Source organism: Gobius niger (genome assembly GCF_951799975.1).
Source record: "Gobius niger genome assembly, chromosome: 22".
Classification (NCBI taxonomy): domain Eukaryota; kingdom Metazoa; phylum Chordata; class Actinopteri; order Gobiiformes; family Gobiidae; genus Gobius; species Gobius niger.
In genome coordinates this window covers 12,633,435-12,649,923 of record NC_136873.1, presented here as the reverse complement: position 1 = coordinate 12,649,923, position 16,489 = coordinate 12,633,435, and the positions used below count along the sequence as shown (strand labels likewise).

Genomic DNA, 16,489 nt, shown 5'->3' with positions numbered 1-16,489 from the left:
TGTGAAAATAGCGACAAAACTGAGACGAAAACAAGGATGGAAATGTGACAAAAAAGTGAGAAAACATTGACGAAAAAGTGACAAAAAATTTACAAAAAATGACAAAAATGGAGCAAAATTTGACAAAAAAGTTTTTCTCAGTTTGACAAAAATGTTTTTCTCAATTTGACGAAAAAGTGATAAGAATTTGACAAAAAAATGACAAAAAAATGACAAAAAATGACAAAAATGGACAAAAAAGTGAGAAAAAATGGACGAAAAATGGAGAAAAAAATGGACGAAAAAGTGATAAGAATTTGACAAAAAAATGACAAAAAATGACAAAAATGGACAAAAAAGTGAGAAAAAATGGACGAAAAATGGAGAAAAAAATGGACGAAAAAGTGATAAGAATTTGACAAAAAAATGCGAATAATTTGACGAAAAGTGACAAAAAAATGACAAAAAATGACAAAAAATTGACAAAAAAGTGAGAAAAAATGGAGCAAAATTTGACGAAAAAGTTTTTCTCAATTTGACGAAAAAGTGACAAAAAAATGACAAAAAAATGACAAAAAAATGACAAAAAATTACAAAAATGGACAAAAAAGTGACAAAAAGTGAGAAAAAATGGACGAAAAATTGAGAAAAAAATTGACGAAAAAGTGATAAGAATTTGACAAAAAAATGTGAATAATTTGACGAAAAAGTGACAAAAAATGTACAAAAAATGACAAAAAATTGACAAAAAAGTGAGAAAAAATGGACGAAAAAATGGACAAAAAAGTGATAAGAATTTGACAAAAAAAATGCGAATAATTTGACGAAAAAGTGAGAAAAAATGTACAAAAAAGTGAGAAAAAAGTGAGAAAAAACTGACGAAAAATTGAGAAAAAATGGACGAAAAAGTGATAAGAAATTGACAAAAAATGCGAATAATTTGACGAAAAAGTCACAAAAAAGTCCCGAAAATTTGACAAAAATGAGACGACTGCCCTACAAAAAAAGTGATGAAAAAAAATCTGATATGAGGAAAAAGATCAATTTACTTTTGTCGGTCTTTCAAATGAGGCGTTCCACTGGCCTACAGGATTTGGGTAAAGCTGAACTGGACAAAACGCTCTCGGTTCAGGCGGGACTTAAGAGGTTAATAAATAGGATTCACGCACAGAAAAAGTATTTTGGGGGTAAATTTTGTCTTCCCACGGCTCTGACCCAACCCACAACATATTAATCTCCACTTCCTGACAGAGCTAGCTAGCATTTCGGGGGAAGGGGGCGGGTCTTTTGCGAAAGGTCACTTACTGATATCGCTGCATCCCTTACTCTGCACTAAGTCGTCAATATCCCAATCCACGCTTTAACTTTACTTACAAACATCCTACAGAATAACCTCCTCCTCGATGTGTCCGCTAATAACAATACTAACCGATAATAATAACGCGGTATGGAGCATTTCTTGCACTCTGTGATGTAATAACGTGTACATAAACTCGACTTGTTGCCTTGTCTCTGGGACCTCTCTCTCTGCTGCGACGCTGTCTGCCTGTCTTTTATACAGAACAAAAGGGGGGGAAATGTTAAAACTGCTGTCATTGGAAGAAAAAAAAAAAACGCTCTGGCCTTCGCTGTCATCGGTCCCCCTTCGAAAAGTCCTCCGTGAGTCGCAGATTATACAAAAAAAATCCTGATCTAAAACACGCTCGGCTGCTGTGTTTTTTGAAGATTCGCGTTCACGGGTTTTTTTTTTCTCCAGGGGACCGCGTGAGCCGAGGGCCACTGCGCACAGAAAAAAAAAAAAGCTCCCGGGAGCAGAGAGGAGCTCGCGTGGGTTCCTGATAACGGCTCTTGTTTGCAAAAATGGAAGCTGATTTTGAACCTTGCTTTTTGCATTGTGCGCTGTACTGTATGGAACTAACCAGACTTTCAACTAATAAACAAATAAACATGGACTACACGTATCCTCCACCGGCTCCCAGAGTGTCTATTATTTATGTATTTACACCCAGGCACATTTTATTTTTTGCGTAACTCCTACATTTTTAAAGCCAATTGCGTGAAAACTTCCCCAGGGGGCGTATTTTTTGGTGATCTAAAATAACAAAAGGTTTTTAAAAAAATATTGTTCCTTCATTGAGTTATAGCTCTGTAAAGTTACAAGCACATTTTTGTGTCTAAGCTCCCTTAAAGCAGTACTAAGTAACTCTTCCCCCTAGAGGCCATAAGCGCAACTGCAGGTGTCGTAGCAAGTTACGATTTTTTAACGTATTAATTGTCTTGGAGAGTAAATACTACGCTGACAGGAAAGGCGAAGGGAGAGAGGGTTACTGTGCATCCAATTATACAATAGAAATATTTTTTTTCACTCAAACTTGGCTGTAAATACTGTTTAAAGTGACGTTAGCCCGCAGTTAGCTTTGCCCGTTAGCATGTTAGCTTCTTCTTCGTGATTTCATTAGTGTGTATTGGTGACTCCGGACCGGTGGCAGTCAAGTTGCAAACATGGTTTTCTGGCCAGAGACACCAGGGGGCGATGAAAGACCCTCCAATCATCCCATAAACACTTGTATTACCCCCACAGGGACTACGGGGAGGATTTATTAAGGTAAACACGTTACTTAGTACTGCTTTAACGTGAGTTTTTACTAAAATCGCCGCTACATAAACACATTTTAACTTAGAAACAAATCCTTCGGGTAATATGTCACACACATCAGGCCACATCAGCCAGACCAGAAATGTATTATTTACCTTAATAAATCCTCTCCGTAGTCCCTGTGGGGGTGATACAAGTGTTTATGGGATGACTGGAGGGTCTTTCATCTCCCCCTGGTGTCTCTGGACAGAAAACCATGTTTGCAACTTGACTGCCACTGGTCCGGAGTCACCAATACACACTAATGGAATCACGAAGAAGAAGCTAACAGGCTAACGGGCAAAGCTAACTGCGGGCTAGCGTCACTTTAAACAGTATTTACAGCCAAGTTTGAGTGAAAAAAAATATTTCCATTGTATAATTGGATGCACAGTAACCCTCTCTCCCTCGCCTTTTCTGTCAGCGTAGTATTTACTCTCCAAGACTATTAATAAATTAAAAAATCGTAACTTGCTACGACACCTGCAGTTGCGCTTATGGCCTCTAGGGGGAAGAGTTACTTAGTACTGCTTTAAAAAAAACAACTAGGTGAAATTGGAAAATTTTCCAAGGCACACCAGACAATATCTCACGGCACAGTGGTTGAAAAACACTGACCTGGGGCCTTTCCGAAACCATTCCCTCCTCCCGTCCCCTACACCCTTCCACTCAGGCCTCAGTGAGGGCACCTCCAGAGGTTCACTCAACAGAGAAATTCCAGCTGTGACTTTCCTCTCCCTCACGAACTGCACAGCCCATAATGTGGCAAAAATCACAAATTCGACTGATCATACTTTTAAATATATAAAAGGTTCTCTTAGGGCTGCTCGATTATTGAAAAAATAATAATCACGATTATTTTTGTCATAATTGAAATCACGATTATTCAAACGATTATTTGTTGCCTTTAAAAAAATCCATCAAAAAAGTGACAAAAATCCAGCAAAAAATGACAAAAAATCAGCAAAAAAGTGACAAAAATCAAGCAAAAAAGTGACAAAAATCCATCAGAAAAATGACAAAAATCCATCAAAAAAGTGACAAAAATCCATCAAAAAAGTGAAAAAAATCCATCAAAAAAGAGACAAAAATCCATCAAAAAAATGACAAAAATCCATCAAAAAAATTACAAAAATCCAGCAAAAAAGTGACAAAAATCCATCAAAAAAGTGATAAAAAATCCAGCAAAAAAGTGACAAAAATCCAGCAAAAAAGTGACAAAAATCCAGCAAAAAAGTGACAAAAATCCAGCAAAAAAGTGACAAAAATCCAGCAAAAAAGTGACAAAAATCCATCAAAAAAGTGACAAAAATCCATCAAAAAAGTGACAAAAATCCAGCAAAAAAGTGACAAAGATTCATCAGAAAAGTGACAAAAATCCCAAAATTACAAATTAGAAAAAAAAAATATATATTATAATCGATTTTTTGCGATTATGCTAATTTTGTAATCGTTTACTGTTGTAATCGAAATCGTAATCGAATTTCGATTAATTGCACAGCCCTAGGTTCTCTTATGAGTTTACAAAGTCATTCAGATTCAAATATGTCGTATTTACATGATATAATTTAGCTTCTTCAAACTCACAACTGAGAACTTTTCCTCTCCCAATAAAATCACATTAAGTCTCACTGTCGCTTTCTTTGTCATTGAGTTGTTGAAATAAACTCTTTGGTGCTCCTAAAGACAAGCGGAACTGCAGTTGTTTGGTGTGTTGCTCGTGGGACGGCTCTCAGCGTAACGCACATCTGGTAAGTGTGGCGTCGATGCAGACTCGCTGAGGAGGAGCTTTTCTCCCACTGTCAGGGGCGAGGGTGAGGGAGGAGGGAGCGGTTTCGGAAAGACCCCGACAGTGTCAACACTCTGGCTCCCACGGTATATACATCAAAGTCCGTAGCCCCTAAAGCAGGACTGTGTGTGCGTGTGTATTGGACATTTTGAGTGTGTGAGGCGGTTTTGTTGATTTATGAAGATCTTCCTCCACATCTGCACCTCTGAGGAAACATCTGGCGTGCGTTGCTTCTGTTTTCCCTGCGTTTCTCCCTCAGCCGAAAAGCGGGATGTTGAGATGAAGCAACGGCAGATGCACAAAACTCAATACAGACAGAGTTGAGACCTGGTTTAGACCTGGTTTAGACCTGGTTTAGTCCTGGTTTAGTCCTGGTTTAGTCCTGATCCAGTCCTGGGTTTGTTTCTGACATCGCCCACATGGATCCTGTTGTTCTGCTGTTGGTCGTCGTCTTCTCTTCAGGTAAAAGTTTTTATTATGTTTTTTTTATCGAGCCAAATGACAGTAAATGCATGACGTGTTTTTGTGCAACATTTCAAGTGTTTATGATGAAAATTGTTTTATTACAAGAGTGAAGTAGTGGGACAAAAGTCTGCACCGACCCAAAAACCCTCCCTCCCTCCACCCCCATGCACTCTCATTCACTCTCATTCACTCTCATTCACTCTCATTCACTCTCATTCACTCTCATTCACTCTCATTCACTCTCATTCACTCTCATTCACTCTCATTCACTCTCATTCACCCTCATTCACTCTCATTCACTCTCATTCACACTCATTCACTCTCATTCACTCTCATGCACTCTCATTCACTCTCATTCCCTCTCATTCACTCTAAAGGGCTGCTACCTACAGTATCAACACTCACACTGCCGTCCATAAGGAACAAAGTCCGTGGCCCTAAAGCAGGACTGTGTGTGTTGCTGGTCCATCGACAGCACCAACGTCCACCAGTTCACTCTACTCATTCATGCATAACCAGGTCTAGAGGGTTCTTGAAACCAGGTCCGGTCCAGATCATGTCCAGGTCGGGCTCAGCAACTCACACCTTCATTTACACTCGAATTAGGGAACAACAGATTTCATATAATCTAATCAAAATGACATTTAAAAAAAATAAGCATCTGAGACCATCCCATCGACTTTCATGCTTTTTGGCATCATCTGTTTCAGCCATGTACTTTTCTAAAGTTAAGAAATGCTGAATAAATGTTGTAAAGAAAGTAAGTGAATATCTATTTTTGGCCTTAAAAAGAAACCTTTTACCGAGTACAATAATTATGACATAATTTATTAATTATGTATTTTTTTATTATGACAACAATGAAGTTTTAAAAGGTGAGAGGGCGGGAAAGGGAGACACTTTCTGCTGAGGTGTTTTTTGTGTAAAAACAATAAAATGCAAATATTTTTTTGGGTCATTTTTCATCACTTTTTTATTTTTAATTTTTTCGTCAATTTTTCATCAAAGTTTTGTCATTTTTTGGTTACATTTTGGTCAATTTTTCGTAATTTTTTGTCCAATTTTTATCAAATTTTTGTCATATTTTTGCAATTGTTTTGTCACATTTTCTCACATTTTTGTCATTTTTTCATAAATTTTTTGTCAATTTCTTGTGACATTTTTGCCACTTTTTCATACATTTTTCATCACTTTTTTGTCAATGTTTTCTCACTTTTTTGTCACATTTCCATCATTGTTTTCGTCTCAGTTTTGTCGCTATTTTCTCACCTTTTTCCCAGAAGCTTTTTGATTGGGGTAAAGCCAAACTGGAGAGAATGTGCTCGGTTCAGGTGGGAGTTAAGGGGTTAACCAGGCTAATATCAGACTGTCATGTGTGTGTGACACTGTTATCAAACTTCTCTTTGCTCAGTGAGTCTCAGCGTGAGCCTGTGGCGTCTTCACTGTCACTGTTTTCAAAATGCCCGAGTTTGCTGCCCAGTCAGGAGGCGCCGTGGTCGTGGTCTCTGGACTCGAGCCAGGGCCTTTTGGAATTGTACCGGAGCGCTCTGGAGAAAGACGTGCACGTAGCCCGACCTGTCCGGTGATATAGGCGTCTGCTCGACACAAAAATACAATACAAAACAGCATTGGGAAACACTGACAAAGAAGAGGTCATTGACAATGGATCCCACGGGTGGATTACGTCATTGGAAAGTACTATTCCAGCAGCTGTTTTGTCTTATTTCCTGATCCCTCACAGGAAGTCAGAGCCACAGATGAAGCTTCACTGTGTTTGTGTTTTTCAGGGGCCTGGGCTCAGAACAGCGGCGCTCACACAGGTAAATCTGCAGGGCCCTGTTTAATATTACACTAGAACAATGTTACATGAAGGCAGTTTCGCATCATTTTGTTGTTGTTTATGAATGAACCTGAAGGCCACACGGCTAATGTGCAAACACTCTGACAATACGGCTCCTCTGATGCAGCTGTCGCTCCTGAAGTAAACGTTCACGTCTCGCCTGCTCATGTTGGTCAGTTTTCTCAGAGCAGTCAGTAATTTAAGTTTGTTTATTTGAGCCATTTGTGTAAAAATAGATAGAATAATAGAATCATTTTAACTATTTTACATTTAAAATAACTTATATTTGAGCAGCATCAGCTTCGTGGTTGTATAAGCTACGCAGCGGCGGAGTGATCTGCTAGAAAATAGTCCCTCAAAATGCGATCATTCATGTGATGCAAGGTCAGTTATATTCCAAAAAATACTCTATGGACACAGACATTTTGGTTAGTCTGGTGTTATAAGTGATTTGCCTCAGGTGCTCTGTGGAGCGGGTCACACTGTTTTTAATGCAGGCTAGCTGATACCATAGAAATGCACTAGCCTTGCACTAGCCTAGCGCCACGAAACCCTTCAAACATAAGAACTGCATGAATTACAAAAAAAATATCTCCAGGTATCAGCAACACTCTGGATAACTAGGAAATGAGGCCCTATATCAAAAATCCTGAAATATCCCTTTAAAATAGAGACATCAGTTTGAAACCTTTGCTGAACATCACTGATATAAATATGAGTGTCGCAACTCAATGGTTTTCCAGCAGAGGGCGGAGCAGCTGCTCAGAGAGCAGGATTCAAGAGGATTGCTGAGAACTGCATGAATGAAGCCAAAAAAACACTCTGGGGGTGTTTTTGATACGGAAAGACCAAAACAAACTGGTCAAAAGCTCCAAAAAGTTGATTTTGCATGAAATAGGACCTTTAAATAAAGGTTTATCTTATCTTATCTTATCTTAAAAATGAATGCACGCGGGAAAGATGGCTTTTTTCTGCCTCGCTCGCGGAATAAGCATCATAAAATAAGCATCGTACGAAAACTAAGATGTTAAAGAAGAAACTAGCTGTAAAGCTCTACTTCGACCATTGCATGAAACATCTATACTTTCACCTGCCGTGTCTACATGAGGTCCACATCCAATTGCTTTTATCTGATAACAACAGTTTCCTTCATGATGAGCAACGTACCTGGCATCGTGGCTTCAATAGTCTTATATGGAACAAAGCTCCTCTTGGTGGTCACGGCTCTTGTGTCTCTGCAGAGTGCTCTCTCAGTGAGGAGGAGCTCAGAGCCGACGTGACGCTGCTTCTCGACGGATTCAACCACATCGGTCCAGACGACTTCTCCAGAGTCAGAGACTTCCTGAAGACCCTGCTCCCCATGGTCGGTCCGGTCGGTCCTGATTTGGTGCGGGTCAGTTTGGTGAAGTACGGCCGGGATCCTGAGGTCGAGTTTGACCTGAACACGTTTCATAATCTGTCCTCGATGGTGGACGCCGTGTCACGGGTGTCTCAGAGTCCCCCGCTCACTGGAGGATCCTCTGACCACGCTGTGGACTTCATCAGGAGAAATATTAAGAGAACGGATCAAGGACACAGAGAGAAAACCCCAAACATCTTAATCCTCGTCACTGACAGGAGCTCATCAGGAGTTGACACAGATTTGTTGTTTGGTCTGTGGAATACTGATGTGAAAGTGTTTGTGGTCGGTGTTAAAGTCACTGATGAGTTACAGGTCATTGAGACCGATGACAATGACGCAGAGGTCTTCACTGTAGAAGATTATAACAGCATTTCCAACATTTGTGAAGAACTGACTCAGGCCATGTGTCGCTGGCTCAAAGTGAAGCTCAGTAAGTTATAACGCACATTCGATAGGAAGTTCCTTTCTCATTTGATGTTTTCTGATCGGGCCTAAAGCTACAGTAAAGTTGGTCAGAAAAGGACATTTTTTGTCCCTGTATCTGTTCTTTGGCTTTGTACTTCTGCCTTCACTAAATAGAAGTAATGTTGCTTTATACTGTGAGAGTTGTTTTTGCTGATCTAAATCTGTGTCCAGGTCGAGTGTCGCCGGAGTCGCTGAGGTTCACAGACGTCCAGCCCAGGAGAGCACGAGCCTCGTGGGAGTGTAACAGCCGCCGGGTTCAGCACTTTGTTCTGGATGTGTTTCTGTATCATTATGGCTTTACAGTACAGACGATCATTGCCCTGGGACACGAACGCAGCGCAGAGATCCCTCACCTCCTTCCAAACAACACCTACGAAGTCTCTGTCCAAGCAGTGTACAGCACTGGACTGAGTTACAGAGAGAGTGGAGTTCTGACCACACCACCACAAGGTACAGTTACATCTATCTATCTATCTATCTATCTATCTATCTATCTATCTATCTATCTATCTATCTATCTATCTATCTATCTATCTATCTATCTAGTAGGGTTGAAAAAGTATCCGCCCTCCTTTTTGCCATGCTCTAGACCATAAACAGAAATATATTTAATTGGAATTTGATGTGAAGGACACACATTAAGTGACACACAAGTGAAGTGAAATTCAATGCATTAGCCTGGTCTTAGCCTCGCACTAATTTCGTACAGAGGGTCTGGATCTTCATAATTGAGCTCCGTTATCAGGTGGGAGGGGTGAACTCCTTTTAAAGTTTGAAACGATTGGATCTGATTTTCACTTGTTTGGTCGTGACATATGTAATGCATCAAAGTGAGTGAAGCAAAGCTATCATAACTCTTGGGGGCAGCCTTGCCCATTCACAAGGCGAGCATTGACCAGAACTGTATCCAAGAAGCCGATGATGACCCTGGATGAACTGCAGAGAGTAACCGCTCAGGTGGGGGAAACTGTCCACTCGTACACTGCACAAATCTGGCCTTTATGGAAGAGTGGGAAGAGTCTGTTCTTCCACATGTTTGCTGTATCCCCATGTGGCTTATAGCAAATGGGACTTCTTGTGGTTTGTTTTTAAAAATGGCTTCCTCTAACCACTCTTTCATAAAGGTTCCAAAAACCAAAAAGATTCAAAATCATGTATAATTTCATTTCACTTCACAATTGTGTGTCACTTAGTGTGTGTAATTCAAATAAAATGTCAATTAATCAGCCCACAATAAATCCACTTTGCTTCATTGTAAAAATAGCGCACCAAAACACAACGGTGAAGTCAGTTCTCTATATTTGCTGTAAAAGCCGCAAGTGAGTTCAATTGTAGAGTTTTAAAAGTGTCCCAGAGCATCACAACTCCTTTTCTTGCTTTTCCAATTCCACCAATTCCAAAAACTTTTCCTGTGTTTCTCTAGCTCTCACTGCAATCTAGCGGACGTGAGTAAAAGTGCAGGACTAAAGAGAGACGCTGTAATGAATACTTCCTCTCAAAATAGATGTGCAAAATGTGTTGTTGACTGAAGTGTTTAGTGTTTTCTGTGACTGAAGTGTTTAGTGTTTCTGTGACTGAAGTGTTTAGTGTTTTTGTGACTGAAGTGTTAAATGTTTCTGTGACTGAAGTGTTTCTGTGACTGAAGTGTTTCTGTGACTGAGGTGTTTAGTGTTTCTGTGACTGAAGTGTTTAGTGTTTCTGTGACTGAAGTGTTTAGTGTTTTCTGTGACTGAAGTGTTTAGTGTTTCTGTGACTGACGTGTTTAGTGTTTCTGTGACTGAAGTGTTAGTGTTTCTGTGACTGAAGTGTTTAGTGTTTTCTGTGACTGAAGTGTTTAGTTTTTCTGTGACTGAAGTGTTTAGTGTTTCTGTGACTGAAGTGTTTAGTGTTTTCAGACGGGGTGCGCCTCAGTGCGGGTCCCGGACGCTGCTCTGGTTCTGTGGAGCTGCTGATGGACGGGTCTTGGAGCAGTGTGTGTGGGAGGGACTTTGGTCTGACTGAAGCTGCAGTGGTCTGTGCGGAGCTGGACTGTGGCGCTGTGTCTGAGCTCCACCAGGGGGCGCTGTTCACTGAGGGTCCAGCTGTGGGCAGGTCCTTCCACTGTGATGGACCAGAGACTTCACTGAAGGAGTGTGAGAGCTCAGAGACTCGCTGCTCAGCGGCTGCTAACCTCACCTGCTCAGGTAACTCTCTGTTTGTCTGAGGCCCCGCCTCCACTGCAGAGAAACTCATCAACCTTTATGGTTTCACACTTTCTGTTTGTAAACTGTCCATGTTTGATCCAGATATAGTGCTGAGGTTAGATGGACACAGATGTAGTGGTTCCATGGAGCTGAGACACAATGACGAGTGGAGAAAAGTGACGACCAGTGAGGACCCGGACTTGGATTTTGGCTCAGTGCTGTGTGAGCAGATGGGCTGTGGATCTGCTCTTAAAGTGGAGTATCAGAGGCTTTACTCTGAGCAGTTCTGGTGGCTGCAGCCTGAGTGTGTGAAGCAGAGGTCTGGCCTCACAAACTGCCTGGACCTGGACTCCCACATGAACGAGACCGAAGGAGGTCTGTTTCTGCTCTGCTCAGGTCAGTGACACCGACAGTGAGTTAAACATGTCACCTGTTGTCACGGCTGGACCGGCCATCGGGAGATTCGGGAGTTTTCCCGATGGGCCGACGTACTTTTGGGCCGGTTGGGCCAGTCAGATCGAGATAAGGCCCGTTACACCTTTCACCGGCCCACAATTAGCGGGAAAAGCCAATATCTATCTTTACATAGATGCAATTACACAACTCCTCCACCAGAGGGATGTGACGCCTTTTATACCCCTCTGGTGGCATAGTTTCTTGAGTCATAGTTCACAGATAATCTTATATAATGAGCGATGGGTCTATGGGACATAACACTCATGCCCCTCACATTGTGAATAGAAGAGGAAATAGTTTATTGTAACTCCCTCCAGGACCCACAGAACCTCAGACCTCTATTTTTTTATATACATTTTAGACAAATGTTTGCAAAGAAGTGCATGGAAAGGATTTACAATGTTTGGCCTTTTTGGTATTTCTATTCTCACTCCACACCTCTGTAACTCTGTGCTTAGTTTTACCATTTCATCTTCAATCTACAGTGGGATCATGTGGTTGGTTTGGAGAAGTTTATTTGTGTTGCAGTCGTGAGGGGAACTTCATTAACGGAACGCACATTTTAAGATTGAAGTAATTTTACAAACGTTCCTTCAAGTTATAAATGACAAGATGAAAGTGTTGAGTCTCTGAGGGGTTAGCTTGAATTCAGCAGAAACAAAATGCAACTATTGTCCTCGAGTCGTAGCTTATACTGTTTTAGTTCAAGCCAAGGTCTCGTTGTTTTGCTCATCACCTCGACTATTGCATTGAATATGACTGTTTTTTTTGTTAGAGGGCCAGTCTTGACCCAAAAGTCCCGGGCCGATTTTTTCTGCCAGTCGTGTCTCCGATAGACCGAGAATGTGTTTACTGAAGACATTTCCTCTAAAATGTCTTATTTAAATGTTTGTAACTTGTAGTAAAAGGAAAATATTGTACAGATAATACAATATTTTGTATTATCTGTACAATAATACAAAATATTGTATTATTGTACAGAGGCAGACATTTTATCTGCCTCGTTCTCCTTTCACCACAGGAGGATGTGACCCCCTGTTCTTCTCTCTACACAGAGTTTTTTCCTGTTGTCCGAGCGTCCGTCTCCTCTGAGGGGGCGTCCGTCTCCTCTGAGGGGGCGTCCGTCTCCTCCGAGGGGGCGTCCGTCTCCTCTGAGGGGGCGTCCCGGGTGCAGAGGGTCCTCCTGAAGCTGGGGACAAACTTCAATGTCTCCTGCTCTTTAGACGAACCCTTTTTACAGGGACAGTTCAACCTTCTGTCTCCAACTGGAAACTACCCCCTGCCATCTGTCAGTAACTCCGCCCACTTCCTGATCCAGGACTTCAGCCCCGCCCACATCGGGAACTACACCTGTGTTTACTGTGACACTTTCTCCTACAGTGAATGCATTAACAGCACCGCTCTTTACGTCACTTCTGGAGGTACAGTTAACAGTGGGTTCGCTAAGATTTCACACACTTTTTATATTTTGTTTTTTTTCTTTTGTTTTGGAGCAATTTGTTACTAAAATTACAGTAAAATATACAGTGAAACATTTGGAACAATAAAGGTTGTTAAAAGATGAACCTTTATTATATTCACAATGGAGAAATTCCTTTGTTACATCAGCTCTCAAGAAACACTCGAGCATGGCCGTATCTACCATTGAGGTCACCGAGGCCCGGATCTCGGTAAAATTTTAGCTTTTTTTTTTTACACATTGAATCCTTTACTGCGCAAATGAATGTTGTAAACACACGCTTCTACAGGCGGAAGAGCCTCTAGTTCAGACGTGGATGAGCTTGTTCTGAACCTGAATGTGTCCACTCTGAAACCGCACCTCATGAGCTGCTTCATAACTTGTATTAGTACTTTGTAGGTACGTTATGTCAGTGTTTTTCAACCACTGTGCCGTGACACACTAGTGCGCCGTGAGATGTCGTCTAATTTCACCTAGTTGTTTTTTATTTTTTAAACAAATGCATTATTATCCACAAATAATGTACCGTTTTCGAGTGTCCATGGTGTCAAGTGATCGGCAGATATTATACTCTTCCATATCAGGTAGTTCATTTTTCTGAGACAAGAGATTTAGTGATGTATTGAGGCATCGTGGCGAGACTATACGGTGTTCCTGGTCAAGACACTTTCTGCTGGTGGTGCCTCGTGATTATTTCAATGAAAAAAATGTGCCCTGGCTCAAAAAAGGTTGAAAAACACTGCGTTATGTAATAGGACATGAGACCCTCGGGTTAGGGCTTAGGGTTAGAGTTATGTCTTGATACATTATGTACCTCCAAAATACAAGTACATATTTGTACTGTTGCACCCAATGTGACTCCTGTCCTATATTGGGATTCACAGCCAGCTAAACTCTTTCCTGCATTATCTCCTCCAAGGAACAGGCACGTGTCGTTTTGGACAGGATTTAATTTGCAAAAAAAGTGTGAAACTGAAAAAGACACAAATACACACATGTATTAGTGACTTAAACACAAAGATAAAAAGCAGAACAAGTGTATTCAAAGATTTTAGTCAGCTGAGTAGCTCTGGGAACTTATAGGACACATCTCTTAAAATGGTCAATAAAATTAAACAACCTTTACCAATAATGAACTATACCTGTTCTAAACATCACATTAATCAACAACACTTACTAATAATGCCACTCAAAGGGCTAAAAATGGGTAGATGGCTTCAGATGGCGCACGACTCAACAGCATGGACATTGTTTACTTTTGTGTGCTGGGGATCTGAGATGCCACCTATGGGCTGAAACTAAAGTACCCAAAAACTAACGCCCTCTAGAGGACTGGATGAACAAAAAACTAACTGTATCAACACAATATTATTCCATAAGCCATAGGTACAAGTTACTACGCATTCTTACAGAGCACATTGCATTGTACTACACTTAGTAGGTACAATGTATCAAGGGTACTGTAAAAAGTGTTACTGATCGCACAATGTGAATGAAGTTGGTGGAGACAACTTGGGCATCCTGAAATATTGGTGGAGACATGTCCCCATGGTCCCCACGCAAACCTACACCCACGGGTGGACTGATGGAAGCGAGGCAACCAGTCTGCACCATCTGCATGTCCGACCACCATCCACTCACTCACCACATTCACTCAGGCCTCCCGGTCCCAAACGGTGCAACGAAAAGAGAGACAAAGTGTTTTTGATCACGTAAAATGGCTCCAAACGGGGTGAAGTTAGAAGCGATCGAGCTCTTCCACGGCCACGCACCTCGACCAGACAGTTACGGATCAACTCGTCTAAGCTCAGGTAAGAACATATCACAGTATGGAAAAACGGTGGCCTATTCCTTTGAGCCTTTTCATCCAGTATGGCGCCCCCACTGGTCATGTTGAGACGTAACAAAATGTTTACGCCCAAACACTTTCTCCAAGTTACTGCTTTTTGTACTAGGTGACCTGCGAAGGCTAATTATTTGGGTCATTAGCTACTTTGTATTTCTATGAGTAATATTACGTAATAGTAACGTTACTCTTGCTTGAGTAGGGTAGGGGAGATCGGGGCTATTTGTCACATAGCTTTTCATAGCCACACTAGAATGCGCTGATTCTGATATATAATGTGTGTATTGGTATTCCTCTTCTTTTCCAATAATAATTTTCTCTTTTGCACTGAAGACATGAGCCCATATCCCATTGCACCAGCCCCTTATGGCGCCTCCTGCAGGTGGTGGGGCCACAGAAGGACGGCCTCATGGTTCTAAAACCGGGCCTGTTGGTCTCTCATAAGGAGCTTCTGAACCGCTCTCTGTCTGACCCGTCACCTATAGGACCTGTTTGCCCTGGGAGACCCTACAGGGGCACGAATCCCCGACAACAGAGCTCCAGGACCATTCGGGTGCTCAAACCCTCCACCACGTTAAGGTGGCGGTTCTAGGAGGGGACCAGAACAATCACAAAAAGTAAATAATAACTAAATACCTAAAAGTGATTATCTGATCTTCTGTAAAATGCTAATACCCTGAAAGGATAATAATTAAGTAAATTCTGCCCAAATAACACAGAAAAGCACTCACAATGAAGGCAGAATAAGACGTGGAGTAATTGCACCATCTGGTGGCGAACATAAATACAGCGACTGAAGCTACATAAATACTGGCCAGCTTTACCCGTAGCAGCCCGTATAAAGTCAGCAGTGGAGTATATTGGCAAAGTCCACAGTACACACATATTAACATAGAAATGCCCGTCTCCTCTGATTACAAAAATCATTACAAAAAATTACATTTATTTTTTATTTTTTTTATTTTTTGTAATTTTTATCACATTTTTGTAGTTTTTTTTGTCACATTTTTGTAGTTTTTTTGGTCATTTTTTGTCACATTTATGTAATTTTTTTTGTCCATTTTTTGTCCATTTTTTGTAATTTTTATCACATTTTTGTATTTTTTTATTATATTTTTTCAGTTTTTTGTCACATTTTTGTAATTTTTTTGTCACATTTTTGTCATTTTTTCGTCCATTTTTTGTCAATTTTTTGTCAATTTCTTGTGACATTTTTGCCACTTTTTTATCAATTTTTCATCACTTTTTTGTCACATTTATATCATTGTTTTCGTCTCAGTTTTGTTGCTATTTTCACACCTTTTTTCCAGAAGCTTTTGGACTGGGGGTTAAGCCAAACTGGAGAAAATGTGCTCGGTTCAGGTGGTTAACGAACCTGCATCTAGTCCCTTTAAAGGCCCTATACCAGATTTTTTTTTTATTGTCAACAATGAAAGGGGAGGCCACTAAATGAAACAAACTGATTCGTAACTTTCCTTTTCTTTTTATCGTTGTGCTTTCATCACTTTCTTGTGTTTTCCTAGTTTTTTTGTGGCTTTTCCATCACTTCTTAATGGCGGTTTTGTCACTTGTTTATTGTGTTATTGTTACTTTGCGTTTTTGACATTTTATTGTTACGCTATTTAACCTCTTAACTCCCACCTGAACATGTTTTCTCCTGTTCTCCAAGTTCTCCAAATCTAAAAGCTTCTTCAAAACAGCGATAAAAAAAAAAGAAAAAGAAAATGAAGATGTAAACACAACAAAAAAGCACTAAAAAGTGACCAAAAAAAGCGACAAAAATGACAAAAACGCAACAAAAAGGTGACAAAAGGGCAGCAAAAAAAGTGACTAAAATCCAGCAAAAAAGTGGCAAAAAATCAGCAAAAAAAGAAAAAAATTCAGCAAAAAAAGTGACAAAAATTCAGAAAAAAAATGTCAAAAATTCAGCAAAAAAAAAGACAAAAATTCAGCAAAAAAAGACAAAAATC

At 40.6% G+C, this 16,489-nt stretch overlaps 1 protein-coding gene across 1 annotated transcript; it reads left to right on the top strand.

Annotated features, from left to right (window-relative positions):
* Positions 1-4,792: 4,792 nt before the first annotated feature.
* LOC306981224 (collagen alpha-1(VII) chain-like) lies at positions 4,793-12,721 on the top strand (the record flags this gene model as incomplete). Its single annotated transcript, XM_079580785.1, has 7 exons — positions 4,793-4,865; positions 6,656-6,688; positions 7,950-8,540; positions 8,747-9,025; positions 10,471-10,758; positions 10,861-11,154; positions 12,270-12,721. Exons 1-7 carry the CDS (start codon positions 4,823-4,825, stop codon positions 12,719-12,721), a joined length of 1,980 nt encoding a protein of 659 aa, XP_079436911.1. The 5' UTR covers positions 4,793-4,822.
* Positions 12,722-16,489: the final 3,768 nt, after the last annotated feature.